Genomic DNA, 16567 nt, shown 5'->3' on the forward strand with positions numbered 1-16567 from the left:
TAATGTGTGTTATTCTGTGAATAATTGTTTACCGCCGCACTACCCCTTTAACAGTATATGGCTCACACATAGTATTTTAGTCTTTTTTCAACCAAAACCAGAAGTGGGTTCAAAATGCAGAAAATGTGCAAACCGTTCCATTATAACTTTGCCCTGTCAGCTCCACTCCTGATTTTGGTTAAAAAAAATTCTGTCCAAAATACAGAAATACTGTGCATAAACATAGCCTATAAATGTCAACTCTGCTATGTCTAATATTGAAACTTAGCCTCAGTCACTTAAACAGTACTGCAATACAGTACCCCTTAATTTTGAGGTCCCAAGGATCATACCCTTACCAATAACGGACAACCCTAAGAATAGGCCATCAATGTTGTTTTCTAGAAATGACCTTCGGCACAAGCATCTAAGCCACCGTTTTGAAAAGGGAAGATTTCCTGTTTTCCCTGGAAGTTAAATGGATTTAGATGACTAGTAATGGAGGAAATAAGTATATTACCAAGAGATACTGCTGAACTATAATGAAACAGTTTGTCTGTTCTATCTACATGTACTGGATAATACTACTATGCGCGTACTAAAATGACCCAATAAGCCAATGTACGTGCAGGTGCTTTTATCAATTATTATTGCTTTCAAGATCCAAGCCATCATCCTATAAGTGTCATGACAACTTGGTAAGTGGGGGCACTGTTGCACTGGCATCTATACAGGACATCTTAAGTTTACATTGCAGAGCACTCAAAATTATCACTCCCAGTTATTAATAAATAGAAATAGACAGAGAAATAAAGCTCTCTGCATAAAATACCTCAGATAAATCTATTTAACTATTGTATACACACAGAACACATAAATACAACAGTACTAACATACAGTACTAAGCTGAGGAGTCCTTCCCTTCACTAATATGTTTCCATATGCAGTGTTCTTACTAGGTCTGTATTTCTTTACAGTATTGAATACTAACATGCAGCACCAGTATCCATGCGGGGCAGTGTTACCTCTACATATGAAATATACTGGCAGCACTAGATTACTACGCTACGTTTCCGAATTTCAAGTATTCATCAGTTTATTATAGACAGAGCATTGGATCATATGAATCATTATAAGATGCTCAGTTTCTGGCAAATAAGTCAAATGTAATTGTTAATATGTATATTTATATGATTTAATTTCTATATTTTCAATGGTGACTTGTAGCAAACACAGTTTTATCTACTGTCCTACTGCTATGTCAGGAGCTAGTGATCTAAAGGAATGTGTCCATACATGCACGGCAGTGACTAGAAACTTCAGCTTGTTGCATCTTCAATATCTGACAATATAATCAAATATGATTGGCAAGCAGATACATAGTACCTCTCATGTCATTATGGGTACTCTAGGATCTCTCCAAAACTGTGCTGGAGCCCAAGTTGGTGGCCAGAAAGGAACTTTTCTAATCAAATTGGATTATACCCTTTCACATATTTTTGCCTTTTAGTAGAATTCATGGGAGGAGATTAAAAAACATTATGCCTGATCTATATAAAATGTTACTTGTTACTGTATTGCTTGGTCTACGTCATAACCTAATCCAACAAATTAGAATTAAAGAGGCCAGCACCTTCAATACTGTTCTGAAGGAAAACAGACACATTAATTTCCAAAACCCTTGGGGTTGCAAGAAGTGGTTGAAAGCTAGGCACTGTTAACATTGGATCTGATTTAGAGTCTATTGTGCAGTAAGGGATACACAAATAATTACAGAGGCATTATTTTGTCCTCCAGGGCCCTACTGCAAGTGTTTTTTTTTTTTTTTTAATATCCAGATATCCAGGATAAGAAAAGCATAATCGCTTTAATCCAAACACAGCACTGCTCTTGTCCTTAGGTTGTTTGCAGTGTTACAAATCTGCTCCATTCATTTCGATGGAACTGCTATACCACACACAAACGGAGTACAAAAGTGGCAGAATTGTTGGATAAAGAGGCCATGTTTTTTAACCCTGGATAACCCAAGGATATTATATGAGCCAAAAATAATAAAATTTTTTTGTAAAATGGAAAGATACTAGAGATCAGCAAATCTGGAGTACACTTGGGTTCGTCTGAACCTGAGTGTGCAGCTTTTGATTGGTGTTGACAGCAGGGCTAAGGAAGCAGTTCACAAAAATATATCACCCTAGCCCCCCCCCACCACCACCGGTAGGCGCTGGCATGTATACTCACGGCAGCTGATCGGTGTCCCATGGTGCGGCTTCGTTCCGGTCCCACAGCGCCGTTCAAATCCGGCATGCGCTCACATCTGCCTCTGCAGCGACTCCTTTTTGCTGCCTTGTAATTGAATGCCGGGAATCACGCAATTCCATAGAGAACGCATAGAAGTGCGTGAGATCCGACGAATAATCACAGGACAGAGAAGAAGAGTCACAGCAGAGGTGGATGGGAGCGCACTCCGGATTTGAACGGATTGTGAACTGATTCTTTAAGGCTGCCTGAAAAATATGGATACATCCATAGACTGTATCCAGGTTTTCCAGGACTCCCTAGGGCTGCATCCAACTTTTTCAGCCACTAGTAATCAAATGCTGCATGAGGGTTCACTCATCTATAATAGATACCAATAAACAGTATTAAAAAAAAAAAAAACTACTGAATACACTAAGTTTACGCTTATGTGTGCTTATGCGTTTAATTTTTCCACAATGTCAAAATAAGAGCAAACAACGGCCAATACTAATGATCATGGTTACTAATAATGGCTGTTTTGCAACAACAGACATTATTTTCCCTTATTTATACATAGTGGGAACATAGCCTAAGGGTGATATATGATAAATGTGACAAATTATTACTAGAATACACTAATGTGGAAGTGACCGTGAGTGATTGTTGTGATTATCTATTTCTAAGTGTCCTGACAACTGATTACAGGGTACATTGGGCTGCTTTTACATGGCATTTTACAGTGTCAATTTCCCCAATGCATCAGGAAAGTTCCCAATGCATACAACAACCATGTCCATCAGACTCTGGTGTCTGGTGTCTCTGTTGGGCTGCCATGTGTTTGTAATGAATATATATTATATATATATATATATATATATATATATATATATATATATATATATATATACATACACACTCAGAATGACTTTCATTTTGACAAATCACACATGGACAGGAAATAATGGTTTGTGTTCCAATCAGCAAGTGCCCCTGTCCCAGTGTGATACTGAAATCACCAGTGTTTGTGTTGTGTGCATTTAATAGATAACAGCCAGAACAATAGTGACTGCACATTTCACACCAGGGACAGGTCTATTTTTGTCAGAATAAAGTCACACTGAAGCATCACCTATTCCTCGGAGTGCAGTAGTCTCTGGGAATATACCTGAGAAATATATCCTGTGAGTCCCTCTTTGAGGCTCTCCTTACATTGCCGCTACTCTTCATTCTGTGCGTTTCTGTTGCTTTTTGATGACAAGAATTGCATAATTTGCAGCACTATTTTTGTCACAAAATGCTGAGCAGGCAGCATATCCTGACAGGCCCAGGAAACCCATCAGGATTTATTTGTATCCATTTCAAAAGCAGTCATGGCCTTGTTAAGAATGGACACCATGCCTCTCTGAATAGAGCCTTATTCTTTTAACTAGAGCATTATTTGGCTACACCTAAATCTAAGTCAGAGCCAATGTTTCCAATATAAGGACAAGAAAAAACATGCAAGACAAAGCTGTGGAAAAGTTTTGCATTATTAAACCACTAAAGCAACCTTACTGTTCCTGCCTTTCACACACTACTTTAATGAGAGGATACATAAGAAATAAACAGCCCATAGCTGTAAGCAGAGACATGTATATGATGTTCAGCATTTACTTTTCTGTTCTGACCACTGGAGCGACCTTGTAATACATGCAGCTTTGAGAGCCCCCTCCCTTGAGTTAATAAAACATTAAAATGTTCTCTGCATATACAAAATGCACAAAGTACAGAAGATAATTTATAGCCGCTGAGCAGAGATTTATATATATACAAGTAAAATCCCTCAATCTTTGAAGAAAATGATGTATACTATAGCCATAAACGTAATATGTTAACAGGGTCATTAAATTAATGTCTATGTTATAAATCTGAAGTTATCTCCTATAACAAATTTGGAATTGTTGGCTTTTTTAATGGTTAAAAACAATAAATCAAGTATCTTTAAAATAAAACCAAGACACAAAAAAAAACTAGGAAAAATAATTAAGCATTGTATACAGATTCATAAAAATGTAAAGAAATTATGATATCAAATAACATATCCAGTATGCGCACATACTCCATTAATGTACGTTTTTTTGTATGTGATCCAAAGTGCCTCTTGTCAAGTTACTCCTGAATTAATATTTCTATAATAATGTGCAAAACAATAATACATAACAAAATTCATCACTTCTGTAAGAGAACCAAATAGTAAACAATTAAAGTGCCCATATTTTTATTACATCTATAACCTATCTGCAGTCTTCATTTATCACTGCACCCCTTGGGGTTACTTGTTCTGCAAGGTCATACTGTTTTGTTCAGCAATTCTGTTACAACTGAGATACTTTCCTTGGGAAAGGCCTTGGGCGTGGCAATGGATCCGTCCTTTTGCCATTCTCCAGACTTGTTGGGCGTGCTGGGCCAGGTTTGGGTGGTAAAGCTGGAGGGTCAATAGGACAAGGTATGGAAAGACATTGAGGTACGGGCACAGGGCGCCTTAAAGTCCGTTCATACACACTGTATGGGGGTGGAGTTTTATTCTCCTTTCTTGCTGGTTCCTCTGATATACCATAACTTGAGCCAGATCCGGATTGCTCAAAAATTTGACTCTCAAAACCAGACATTTCTGAAATGCTGCAACGACTTAGAGAAGAAATGCCACTGCTGCAGCTTCCAGACAAGACTGGAGAGTTGGACATCATGCTAGAAGGATGGCAGTCCACGGGAGATGGAGTAAATGACTGCATGGAGCCCTGTAAAGCAATGAACAAAGCTCAGAAATTTAAAGGACATTTTTATAGTCTAAAGTTAACATAAAAAGTGAACTGGTACTTAGAGAGGTTGTCCAGGAAAAATTGACCTATTACACAGGAAAGGGCAAAAGTAAGAGGTTGCAGGGGTCCAACCATGCGACCCGCGGCTCTATTCATTCCTATGGAGTCGACGGAAAGAGCCGAGAACATCGCTCTTTCCGTCGCTCCATAGGAATTATTAGAGCTGCGTGTCACTGGCCAGACACCCAGCTCTATTCATTACAGAGCCAGCGGGGCCCAATACGGAGATAAGCAGGGGGTATAGAGGCCAGATCCCCTGTAACACCCTACTTTCTCCCTGTGCTGTACATAGGGCAAAAGTCAATTTTTCCTGGACAACCTCTTTAACTTAACAGAATTTAGAGTCAAATGTGGCACTTTTGGGGTGGAAATAAAAAGTCCAATTGAATTAGGTTAGGTAAATCCCTTTGAAGTTAATAGGAGTCTACAGTTAAATGTAGTTTTGGTCAACACCAGAAGACTGGGTTGCCATGTCAAATTAATAAGGCTTATACAGGGAACTCGCTGTAGCCACAGTAATATATGATCATGTCTGTGGCTCACACTGTATACGAGAGGAGGCGCTGGTATTTAAAGTGACTCTGTACCCACAATCTGACCCCACCAAACCGCTTGTACCTTCGGATAGCTGCTTTTAATCCAGGATCTGTCCTGGGGTCTGTTCGGCAGGTGATGCAGTTATTGTCCTAAAAAACAACTTTTAAACTTGCAGTCCTGTGTCAAATTGGGGTGGCCTAAAGTGTCGGTGCATTAGGATTGAAACACCCCTCCGTTCCTTCTCATCACTTGGAATGCCCCTAGGCAGAGTTTTTCCTATTCATCACTTGTCTGAACACTGCATTGGGGTCTTAACAATCCAGCTCATATGCAGTGTTGACACAGGTAATGAATAGGAGAAATTGTTCTAGGGGCATTCCTAATGATGAAGAGAGCGGGGAGGAGGGGTGGATGTCACAATGCTAGGACATAGGTATCCTAGGCCACGCCAATTTGACACAGGGCTGCAAGTTTAAAGTTTAGGACAATAACTGCATCACCTGCCGAACGGACCCCAGGACAAATCTAGACTATCTGACGGTACAAGCGGTTTGGGTGGGTCAGATTGTGGGTACAGAGTGGCTTTAATGAAGGATTGGGGATTTCAACTTGCTGGACAACGAAATAACCCATTAAGGCTAGGTTCACACTGCATTTTTGCAATCCTTTTTTTCATCTTTTTTTTTTTTGCAAAAAAAAAAAAGGGATGAGAAAAAGGGATGAAAAAAAACGGATGCATTCGTTTTTCCATTGACTTCCATTGTAAAAAAAATGGATCAAAACGGATCCGTTTTGTTTAATAGACACAGAAGTAGTGTCAGCTACGTTTTTGTCTCTGTCAAAAAAAACGGATCGGTTTTTAGTTACAATTGAAGTCAATGGAAAAACGGATCAAAACAGATGCACACAAATGCATCCTTTTTTTATTTTCTTTTTGCAAAAAAAAAAAAAAAAACGGATTGCAAAAACGCAGTGTGAACCTAGCCTAAGGCACACAAAAACAAGGACATACCCTTGTACGTCTTTTTTTCTGTGTGGAAGCAGTGAAGCATATGCTTACTAAGCAAAGAATATGCAGTTTCAACTGTGTGTCTACAGTATAATCAGCTCCCATGGGTTCAATAATAACATCAGTTTGCTAAATTCAATGGCTATGTATAAACATTGTCTGTAACACACACAGTCTATAACAACAAAAAGCTGTATTCATGTAGTGACCCTTACAATTCTGTTTTCAAAACCAGGTAACCCAGCTTTATTAATTCATCCCTGAGCAAAGCAAGTAGTATTATTTTTATCAGTCAACAGAATAACCCCAGGATTCAATGGAAATATTATAGAAAGGGACGAGCAACAAGCAATCCGTGGTGCAAGTGTGCCATCTGCTGGCTGTAGCTCCACATATGCATTTAGGGGGAAAAACACAATTTGTTTGCATGCATATTGAGAAACAAGACAGAAAAAAAACTTTACTTTCATTGGAGATCTTCCCATTATGGAAGGAGAAACTGCAGCAATATTTCTAGCTGGAGAAGCTGGAATTAAACAGAGTAAACAGTTACTAATAGGTAGAAAAGTTACATATTAACACCCACAAGCAAATTTTACATGACTGCTTTACATATGCATCTGTCTTACTTGATAAGTAAGGTTGCAATCAGAGATTTTGAAAACCTTATGGAATTGATACATAAAATATATCAGGAAACTCTTCAACTTACTTATACAAAAAAAAAAATCTTTAATTGCTGAAACCATTAAGGCGAACCAATCAGCACAATTGTGCTGATATGGTTACCTGCTGCACTGTATAACTCTGCTGTGCAGCTCCCTAAAGCTACAAGCCCTGTCTGCAGCAGTAGCTTTACACTGGGGAAAAAGAAGGTTTATTCTGCAGCGCAAGGCTGGGAGAGGGACAGCAACCAGTCATCTGGGCGGAGAGCCGCTCATGACTAGTCATGGCTCTCTGCCTGTCAGTGGGCACTGCAGAGGAATAAAACTACTATTTTCCCGCTGTAAAGCTACTGCTGCAGACAAGGCTTGTAGCTTCAGGGAACTGCACTGCAGAGCTATACTGTGCAGGAGGGAACCAGATCAGCAGAAACATGCTGATTGGTTCCCTTTAACCCTCATAGATAGTTTGCTGTAAACCTTAATATAACAAAAGCAATACAACTACAATGCATGCAGACAGAGTGAATTGTATTATCTTAGAGAGAGCAGACCTACCAGCTTGTGTGGGTCTGGGTGGCACCGGAGGAGTTATGAGTCTTCCACATTCTGACATGTTTTTGGCTTCTTTCCCGCTATCCAGGCTCCAACTGCTTGGGGTTGTGTTCACTGCTGTAAATATGGAGCAGAATTGACACAACCTTGAGTTTCACTGTGAATTTTTAAAGTCAGGCCTGAATGTGTTGTTTTCTACAGAGCAGATGACAGCAGCCTGTCACATTTCATAGGGGAGAGAAGCACAAAACAGACTATCTGACGGAGAAACCAAGAAACTGGAATGACCACGTAAATTACTAATGACTTCATATATTGGCAAGGTTACAGGCAGCAGAAGTAAACAGAAGTAGCTCAGGCTTTCTACCAAGAGGTTTTACTTGAAAAACAGTTGTTTTTTTGTTTCTTATATCTCACTCTAGACTGTTAGATATAACCCAACCACAATACAGCAATGTTTAAGGCTACAATATTTAAATCGAACCAGTCACCCTATCCTAATATGACATTAATTGGTGAAAAACAAATGCCCAACCAGAGTGTTAATGGGGGAGGGGGCACAGTACAGATCATTGTGAGGGCACTGTTTGGGGCAGGATGTGCCATTTACATACAGCACACACAGCAGCTCTCAAGTCAGCTATTTGGAAAGGAGAAGTTTGGAGTGTCTTTGTGTGTATTAGGCCATATAATGACAGACCCCTTTTAATCAGTACAAAATACTTCTAGTCCCTTAACTTCTCATTATTTGCATTCAAGGTAACTGATGGTGTTTATCGATACTAACCATAATACATATTATTCTCTTACACTGAAAAACAAGTAGCGATGTGCGAGATAATGCAGACATTAAAGAGGAAGCCATAACCACATTAAGCGCCCTGTTTCTAGATGGAAATAGAGTAAAAATAATCTAGTCATGGACCATAATGATTACATTATGCACAACCTTATTATCTAAGCTGACAGATGAGAGAAGCACATAGAGTGCAGATAGACAGATGCTGTCCAGACCGGTAATGATAAAGGAGGATCAGATGTTGGATTGGCAGTAAGAAATGTGAGTGGAGGGCCTATGGCATTATAGACATTCTATGAGTTCATCTGCAGCAAATGTATTAAAGGGGTAGTGCGGCGCTAAAATATTATTCACAGAATAACACACATTACAAAGTTATACAACTTTGTAATGTATGTTATGTCTGTGAATCGCCCCCTTCCCCATGTCCCACCACCCCCGCCCGTGTACCCGGAAGTGTGTGGTGCATTATACATTACCTGATCCGTGTCGAGGCCGTCCGCCATCTTGTGCCGAAAATGACGTTTGGCAAAAGATGGCGGACGGCCTCGACGCGGATCAGGTAATGTATAATGCACCCCACACTTTTGGGTACACGGGCGGGGGTGGTGGGACACGGGAAAGGGTGCGATTCACAGACATAACATACAATACAAAGTTGTATAACTTTGTAATGTGTGTTATTCTGTGAATAATTTTTTAGCGCCGCACTACCCCTTTAAAGACTGCAAACAAAGTTTTTCAATGAGTTTACTGAAAACAAGATAATACACCAAGATTGCCAGAACTTAGAACAGCAACACGCGCTTACATCCAAGTCTATACATCTGCTTAATATTTGAAGACTTGGAGAAAAGATAAAGTATTTTGCTCATAACAGTTTGTAATGTATTTAATAATGCAATGCCTTTTAGGGTTTTTATTGTTTACACGCAAAGCAAAAACATGTCATCTCGGCTAGTTGATGGTATAAATCTCATCCTTAAATTAATAACTAAGGGCAGAATTATACAATCAGGCAATTAATAAATTTTAGCTCTGGGTGGAAACACAGATACATCAAAGTGTCTCATTAAGCCTGATTTACCTCCAGGAATATCCATGCCCGTGCCAAGTACACTGACTGCTCTTTATCTTATGTCACTTGCTTTATTCAGAATGTGAATTACAAGCCTTAATGATTAGCAATTAAGATAATTTTGTACTAAAATAATGGCCTCCATCTATCTTATTCAAAAGGCTCACAGTGGCAATTTGTAATTATGTACAGGCAAGGGCCCAATGTGGCAATATCAAATGGAAGGAGTGCACTTTCCGCTACAAGTGGTAGAGAGGATTTCCAGGGTCTCTGGATCACACTAATATGCATTATTGGCAATGTTGCTATTACCTATAGATCAAGATTATTACAATCACTAAGTTTAAAGGGGTTGGCCACTTTATAGTAAAATTGCTCAGTGTACAGTATTAGTAAGTGTATTCACTGTATATACTGACAGCAGCTTCCTCTGTACCTCATAGAGCTAAAATCAGATTCCCCTCTATCAGGCTGTTCTGCCCTGCTTTGTGGTGTTTTGGTCCATAAGATTGCTTACATGGAGGAGCATGTGACCAGGCCCCGTCCCCCAGTGTCCACCACACAGCCTGTATATGTCTATGGAGAACACAGAGCAGGGCACCCCAGCCTGGTGAAGGGGAGCCTGATTTTAGCTCTATGAGGTACACAGGGAGCTGCTGTCAGTATATTCAGTGAGTACACTTACTAATACTTTGTACTGACCTATTTTACTATAAAGTGGCCAACCCCTTTAACTAATACTGCAGGTAACCTTTCTTAAAGTGCACCCGTCAAAATATTTTTTTTGACATGTCCAATGTTTTTGTCTGCCAAGGTCTAAATGTTCAGATTATGATTACAGATGAGGGAACCTTGAGCAAGCTCAGGTTCGTCCACACCCAAACACTCTGCATTTGATTGCTGGTTGCTGAAGCAAGGTGCTGCTGCAAGCCCCTCTCCCCACACTGTATCAGTGGTGTATCATATATCATCCTTATTGTAATTAAAGGAGAAGTCCGACGAAAATTTTTATAAAGTATTGTATCCTCCCAAACCCCACCCACCCCCACAAGTTATACAAATCACCAATATACACTTATGACGGGAAATGCTGATAAAGTGCTTTTTCCCCTGCACTTACTACTGCATCAAGGCTTCACTTCCTGGATAAAATGGTGATTTCAGGACCCGACTCCCAGAGCTGTGCGGGCTGTGACTGCTGGAGAGGATGATGGCAGAGGGATGCTCGGTGTCCCTCCAGTGCCCTGTGTCCCTCAGTGTCCCCCTGCCATCATCCTCTCCAGCAGCCACAGCCTGCACAGCTCTGGGAGTCGGGTAGTGACATCACCATTTTATCCAGGAAGTGAAGCCTTGATGCAGAAGTAAGTGCAGGAAAAAAAGCACTTTATAAGCATCTCCTGTAATAAGTGTATATTGGTGATTTGTAGAGATGAGCGAACCTCGAGCATGCTCGAGTCGATCCGAACCCGAACTTTCGGCATTTGATTAGCAGTGGCTGCTGAAGTTGGATAAAGCCCTAAGGCTATGTGGAAAACATGGATATAGTCATTGGCTGTATCCATGTTTTCCAGACAACCTTAGAGCTTTATCCAAGTTCAGCAGCCCCCGCTAATGAAATACCGAACGTTCGGGTTCGGATCGACTCGAACCCGAACCCGGTTCGCTCATCTGTAGTAATTTGTATAACTTTTGGGAAGGGGGGGGGCATACAATACTTTAAGCACACATAAGCATAAACTTAGAGTATTCAATATGTTTTTTACATATATAAATTAAAATCTTTTAACACAGCTTATTGGTATTTATTGTAAGTGAGTGAACCTTGGGCACACTCGAATTCATCTGAACCAGAGTGTGCGGCATTTGATAATCGGTGGCTGAAGAAGTTGGATGCAGCCCTAGGGAGTCCTGGAAAACATGGATGCAGCCTATGCAGCAAATAAAGATGAAAAAATGGTGACGGTTCCAGCAAATCATTAAAAGGCAAAAACTATTTTATACTTGGATAAAAACTGAGCCGCTGTGTGTGGTTGGACACGGCTTTTATCAGAGTATGAAATAAAGTTTTTTCATTTCAATCATTTCTCTTTTTTGGAGTGCTGGAACCTTCACCATGTTTTCATTTTCTTATGAATCAAACGTCTTGCCACCAGTCAGTGTGTAATACTTGTAACTATGGTTTTCCGTGGGGTAACATACCTTTATCTGGAGCCGAGAGGTTTGGATCACTGCGAGGCAAAGTGTTTTCTCCAATGTGATTAAAAAGTGCCCTCTAGAAATGTTAAAACAACAGACATAAAAAGCTAAACCTATAGATAACAACATTGTGCTGCCACTTACAGCTAGCAAAATCAGTAACATGTTGTTTTTCACATTTAAAGTTACAACTACAAAGTATAGCAGTCTTATTTCTGTGAGCTCTGTGAACAGTTTGCATTCAGAGATGGTGACTTCAGTGTGTAACTAAAATCTGTACATTAACTGATTCATGACCAAAGTCATTGGTGCCCAGATGTCAAGGTCAAATAATGCAATGTTCCTCCTTGTCTTCTAAGATCCATAGTGCTTTCCCATCTACAGGGCACTTAAAACACTGCGATCGCTATAGATCACAGCATTGAAAAGGTTAATGACAGATCAGAATTTGAGGCTGCTGGGAGAACAGGGCATTACCACGCATGCCCCAGGCAGGGTTCCTGCACAGGATTTTAAACAAGTGGCACAGCAGAAAGGACAGCCATTAAGCTGTCTGTTATAGCAGTGAATGCATGTAAAAACAAGACAGTGAAGGTAATACGCAGCAGAGGGGCTGAATCTTACTGGTCTTTTGCTGAGCAAGGATACAAGGATTCATATTACATATGAATAAAAACAAAGATATCAAAAGCAATGGAGGGGTTAAATTTCATAAGAAAGGTGTCTAAGAAATCAGGGTAAGAAGCCCTATTGTACCATGCCCTTAGCTTACAGACTAAAAAGTAGCTGACAGGTCAGCTTTAAAACTATAAAAGATTTTTTTTACTGTTACTGTGATAAAATCTTTAAGAAAATGAAATTGGTTAGACTCCTTTCTTATTGTATATTTGGTCAGCCTACCATTATTTTATAATCTGTAAAATAAAAATGTATTTAGGACAAAATGCATCTATGTTTCAAACACATTAATACTATATACTATTTCCAAAGACTCACAAAATGTTTTAGCTTAATTGCAAGGAAAATATAAAAAGAATGCACTTTTTTTTTTTTACATTTCTCAGCTCTAGGTTACCAGGCAACTACGCGGCAAACAAAATAAGAAGGTACTGAGAAAAACACAGCTTGCCGTTTTTCCTACAAAAGAATAGCTACTTAGTAAGAAGAGCACATCTCTGCACCTTAGCAGTATTGTAATTGCTTTGACTAAAATGTCAAGTGTACTATTAAAAAAAGCCAAGGGCAGGTATAGAAAGTAATTCATACATACACTGTTTGTGTATATATATATATATATATATATATATATATATATATATATATATATATATATATATATATACACACATACATATACATATACACACACACACACACACAGCACTGCCCATCAATCATTGAAGAACACAGATAAATACTGTACACCTTAAATAAACTATGCTATCTTGTATCTGCTTTTTGTGTAGCGTTATCTTTACCAGCACACACATACTGTCACTGGCTGACAAGCTGGCTACCTGGGGAGGTTCTGCTGGGACTGGAAATATGGCACTGCAGGGTCTCTCTCTTGGGGACAGGCAGGAATTTTCTCTGGAATGCTTGTGTTTGTCAGATAACAGAGGGGAAGCTAGAACAGAAGACACAGTAATGAGAACATTTCCATAGTAAAGAAATAAAAAACACAATCTCTCAGGAAATAGTAAAATTGGCTATAATCAGCTAGAAAACTTATGTCTTATAACTTTACTTGTGCTTTGTAAATAATCAATGTCAATAATGGAAATACTATAACAGACACAAAATCTGAATATGACAGGCATTACAAAACGAGCAGTAAGGGGAATCTAGCTAATAGATTCTAATAGGATAGAGGATGGGGGCTGTGGGGGGTTTATTAAGAAGGTCCAATGCGCCATTAAGCATAAATGTTACTTTATGAATATGTAAATGAGGCTGCAGTACTGCTCCTACAGTGGTTGTCACCTAGCTCTCCTTAATTTCAATGAATCCATGCATACTTATATATAATCAAACATGATCTCTGGGTGGACATCCCTTTGGGACTTCTTCGAAACAGTTATAACTCAGTAGTCATTGGAGAAGACTGAACCTGAAGCCACAGGCTGTATCCATGTTTTCCAGGACTCCCTAGAGCATCCAATTTCCGCAGCCATCGCTAATGAAATGCCGTGCTTGAGGTTCACTTATCTCTAGTAGTCAATTTTTGCAGTTTGACACCTCAAGGATAAGTATTTGGGCTTATTTTCTGATGGAACTGGTTTCATTGTTGATTACATACTTTTATTGCCCTGAACTGTTAAAGGGAATCAAGCAGCAGGTTAGATAGATCTAATCTGCTAATAGATTCTAATAGGACATGAGAAACGGGGAGTGTGACCATACTTTTAATGAAAAGGTCTAATGCACCATTAACGATAAATGTTACTTTTTTTTTTTTAAAGCGGACCTGTCACCCTCCGTGCCGGGGTGACAGGCTCCCGACCCCCAGTTAGATCCCCTTATACGTACCTCATCCCGCCGAGTCCTGCTGCCGGAGCCGGTCCCGGGACAGAGATATCCCGGTCAGAAGCCGGGGGGTAACAGGTCTCCTTTAATACATAAATGAGGCAGATACGGGACCGCCCAAGTGCACCAATTCACCCACCAGCTATTGCAGCACAGATTCAGATCAATATTCATAATGGTGCTCTGAAGTCACATCACTTTCTGCCACTGCAAAGCACTATCATGAATGTTTATATGGAGGCAAGCTGCAGGAGAAGTTATCCTTAAAGGTGTCAAACTGCATTATTAATTCTTTTTCTGAAGTCCGAATGGGAGTTCCACCCAGATCTCCTTGAGATTTAAATAATCAGTATGTTTGATTATACCAAGGTATGTGTGGATGAACAAAAATGAATCTAGGAGAGCTGGGTGACAACCACTGTAGGAGCAGTAAAGTAGCATGTGCTGTCTATTAAACAACTGTCCAGAGTTAAAATAAATAATAGATTAAACCCCAATTGTCTCTCTATGACTCTAAAGCACAAAGTACCTCTGGCACTTGAGGGGGCAGAACTTGTCACATTTGGAGAGGCGGAATGTGTAGAACTCAAGCTTGAGGTAGAAGGACTTGGCTGAAAGACAAAATAAAAGAAATCATTATATAACTAAAATAAAATAAAATAAATAATAAAAAAAAAAAACATTTTTATTTGCTTTATCTGCTCTGAAGACAGGACCAAAGTCTACTGCACCAAGTCTGCTCAGTGGCATGGGTTTGGTGTAACACCAGGGTTTTATTTGTTTTCCTCTTGCACTTTTATCTATAATTTTAGTAGATTAACTGCAGTGATCTAAGAATAGTGAAATATTCATGGACTGTGTTTCTATAGCAACATTCAACATGGAAGCCATTTGGGGATTTTTTTTTGCCTTTTTTTCAGCAGAAAAATATTTGAAGAGGTTCACTATGAGAATATACACAGCATTACATTTCTTTTTGTCCATACTGCTCTTTATTACCTTATTCCAGAAAGTAGTAGTGGCTGCAACTAACTGGTTGTTGCCTGGCCCTGGGCCTGTTTTTTGGGATGTTTGATGTCACATCAGTAGAAATTAGTTTTGCTGTCCAGCAGTTCTACATGGCTGATGCAGACACAGATCATACCTCAGATGTCTGTACTGTCCTCTATCAGAGCTGGGCTGTCATGAGGGCAGGTATTTTAGATCTTCTCTAAATTCTGAAAGTAGCCCTGAAAACTAACTTCTTACAAAAATCCCTTAAAGGGCTGCAAATTTAAAAGTTGTTTTTCAGGACAATAACTGCATGACCTGCCGAAAGGACCCCAGGACAGATCATGGATTAAAAGCAGCTATCCAAAGGTACAAGCAGTTTGGTGGGGACAAATTGTGGGTACAGAGTCGTGTTAAAGGGGTACTCGGGCAAAAAAAACTTTTTCTTTCAAATCATCTGGTTTCAGAAATGTATAATTTACTTTCAGTACTTATCAGCTGCTGGATGTCCTGCAGGAAGTGGTGTATTATCTCCAGTATGACACAATGCTTCCATGTCAGGAACTGTTCAGAGCAGGAGAGGTTTTCTATGGGGATTTGCTCTGGACAGTTTCTGACATGGACAGAGGTGGCAGCAGAGAGCAATGTGTCAGATTGAAGAGAATACACCATTTCCTGCAGGACATACAGCAGCTGATAAGTACTGGAAGACTGGAGATTTTTAAATAGAAGTAAATCACAAATCACATATATAACTTTCTGAAAACAGTTGATTTGAAAGAAAAAGATTTACTTGTGGTTATAACAGAATCATTATACCTACTCTATCTCTATACTCATCACCTTTGTTCCATCAATAGCAGATGTTTTGAACTTTTTTTAAAATAATTTTATACTGTTTGCGCCAATATTAAAATCTTTGATACACAAGTGTTTAATAAACATTGTTATCATCATTACTATCAGACAATGTGCACACGTATCTCCAGCCTATAAAAAAAAAAAAAAAAATCTTTTTTACAGGCAAAATTAGCTTAGAATTTTGGCATTTGGAACATTTTTAAGCACTTCATGCATTTTCTTAACCAGTTTTTCCACCTTTTTTAAAAGATGTTTTACAAACTATTTTTCTAAACAGCC

At 39.3% G+C, this 16567-nt stretch overlaps 1 protein-coding gene across 1 annotated transcript in view; it reads right to left on the minus strand.

Moving 5' to 3' along the window:
* Window positions 1-3123: 3123 nt before the first annotated feature.
* Window positions 3124-16567, minus strand: part of DOCK4 (dedicator of cytokinesis 4) — a 271626-nt gene continuing 258182 nt past the window's right edge. The window contains exons 47-52 of the mRNA XM_069976155.1: window positions 14967-15048; window positions 13429-13538; window positions 11915-11987; window positions 7842-7955; window positions 7086-7147; window positions 3124-4994 (exon numbers count right to left, since the gene is read on the minus strand). Coding sequence (XP_069832256.1) covers window positions 4572-4994; window positions 7086-7147; window positions 7842-7955; window positions 11915-11987; window positions 13429-13538; window positions 14967-15048 — 864 coding nt within the window. The 3' untranslated portion in view covers window positions 3124-4571. The remainder of the gene's footprint in view (window positions 4995-7085; window positions 7148-7841; window positions 7956-11914; window positions 11988-13428; window positions 13539-14966; window positions 15049-16567) is intronic.

The sequence above is a fragment of the Dendropsophus ebraccatus genome, chromosome 1, assembly GCF_027789765.1.
Source record: "Dendropsophus ebraccatus isolate aDenEbr1 chromosome 1, aDenEbr1.pat, whole genome shotgun sequence".
Lineage (NCBI taxonomy): Eukaryota > Metazoa > Chordata > Amphibia > Anura > Hylidae > Dendropsophus > Dendropsophus ebraccatus.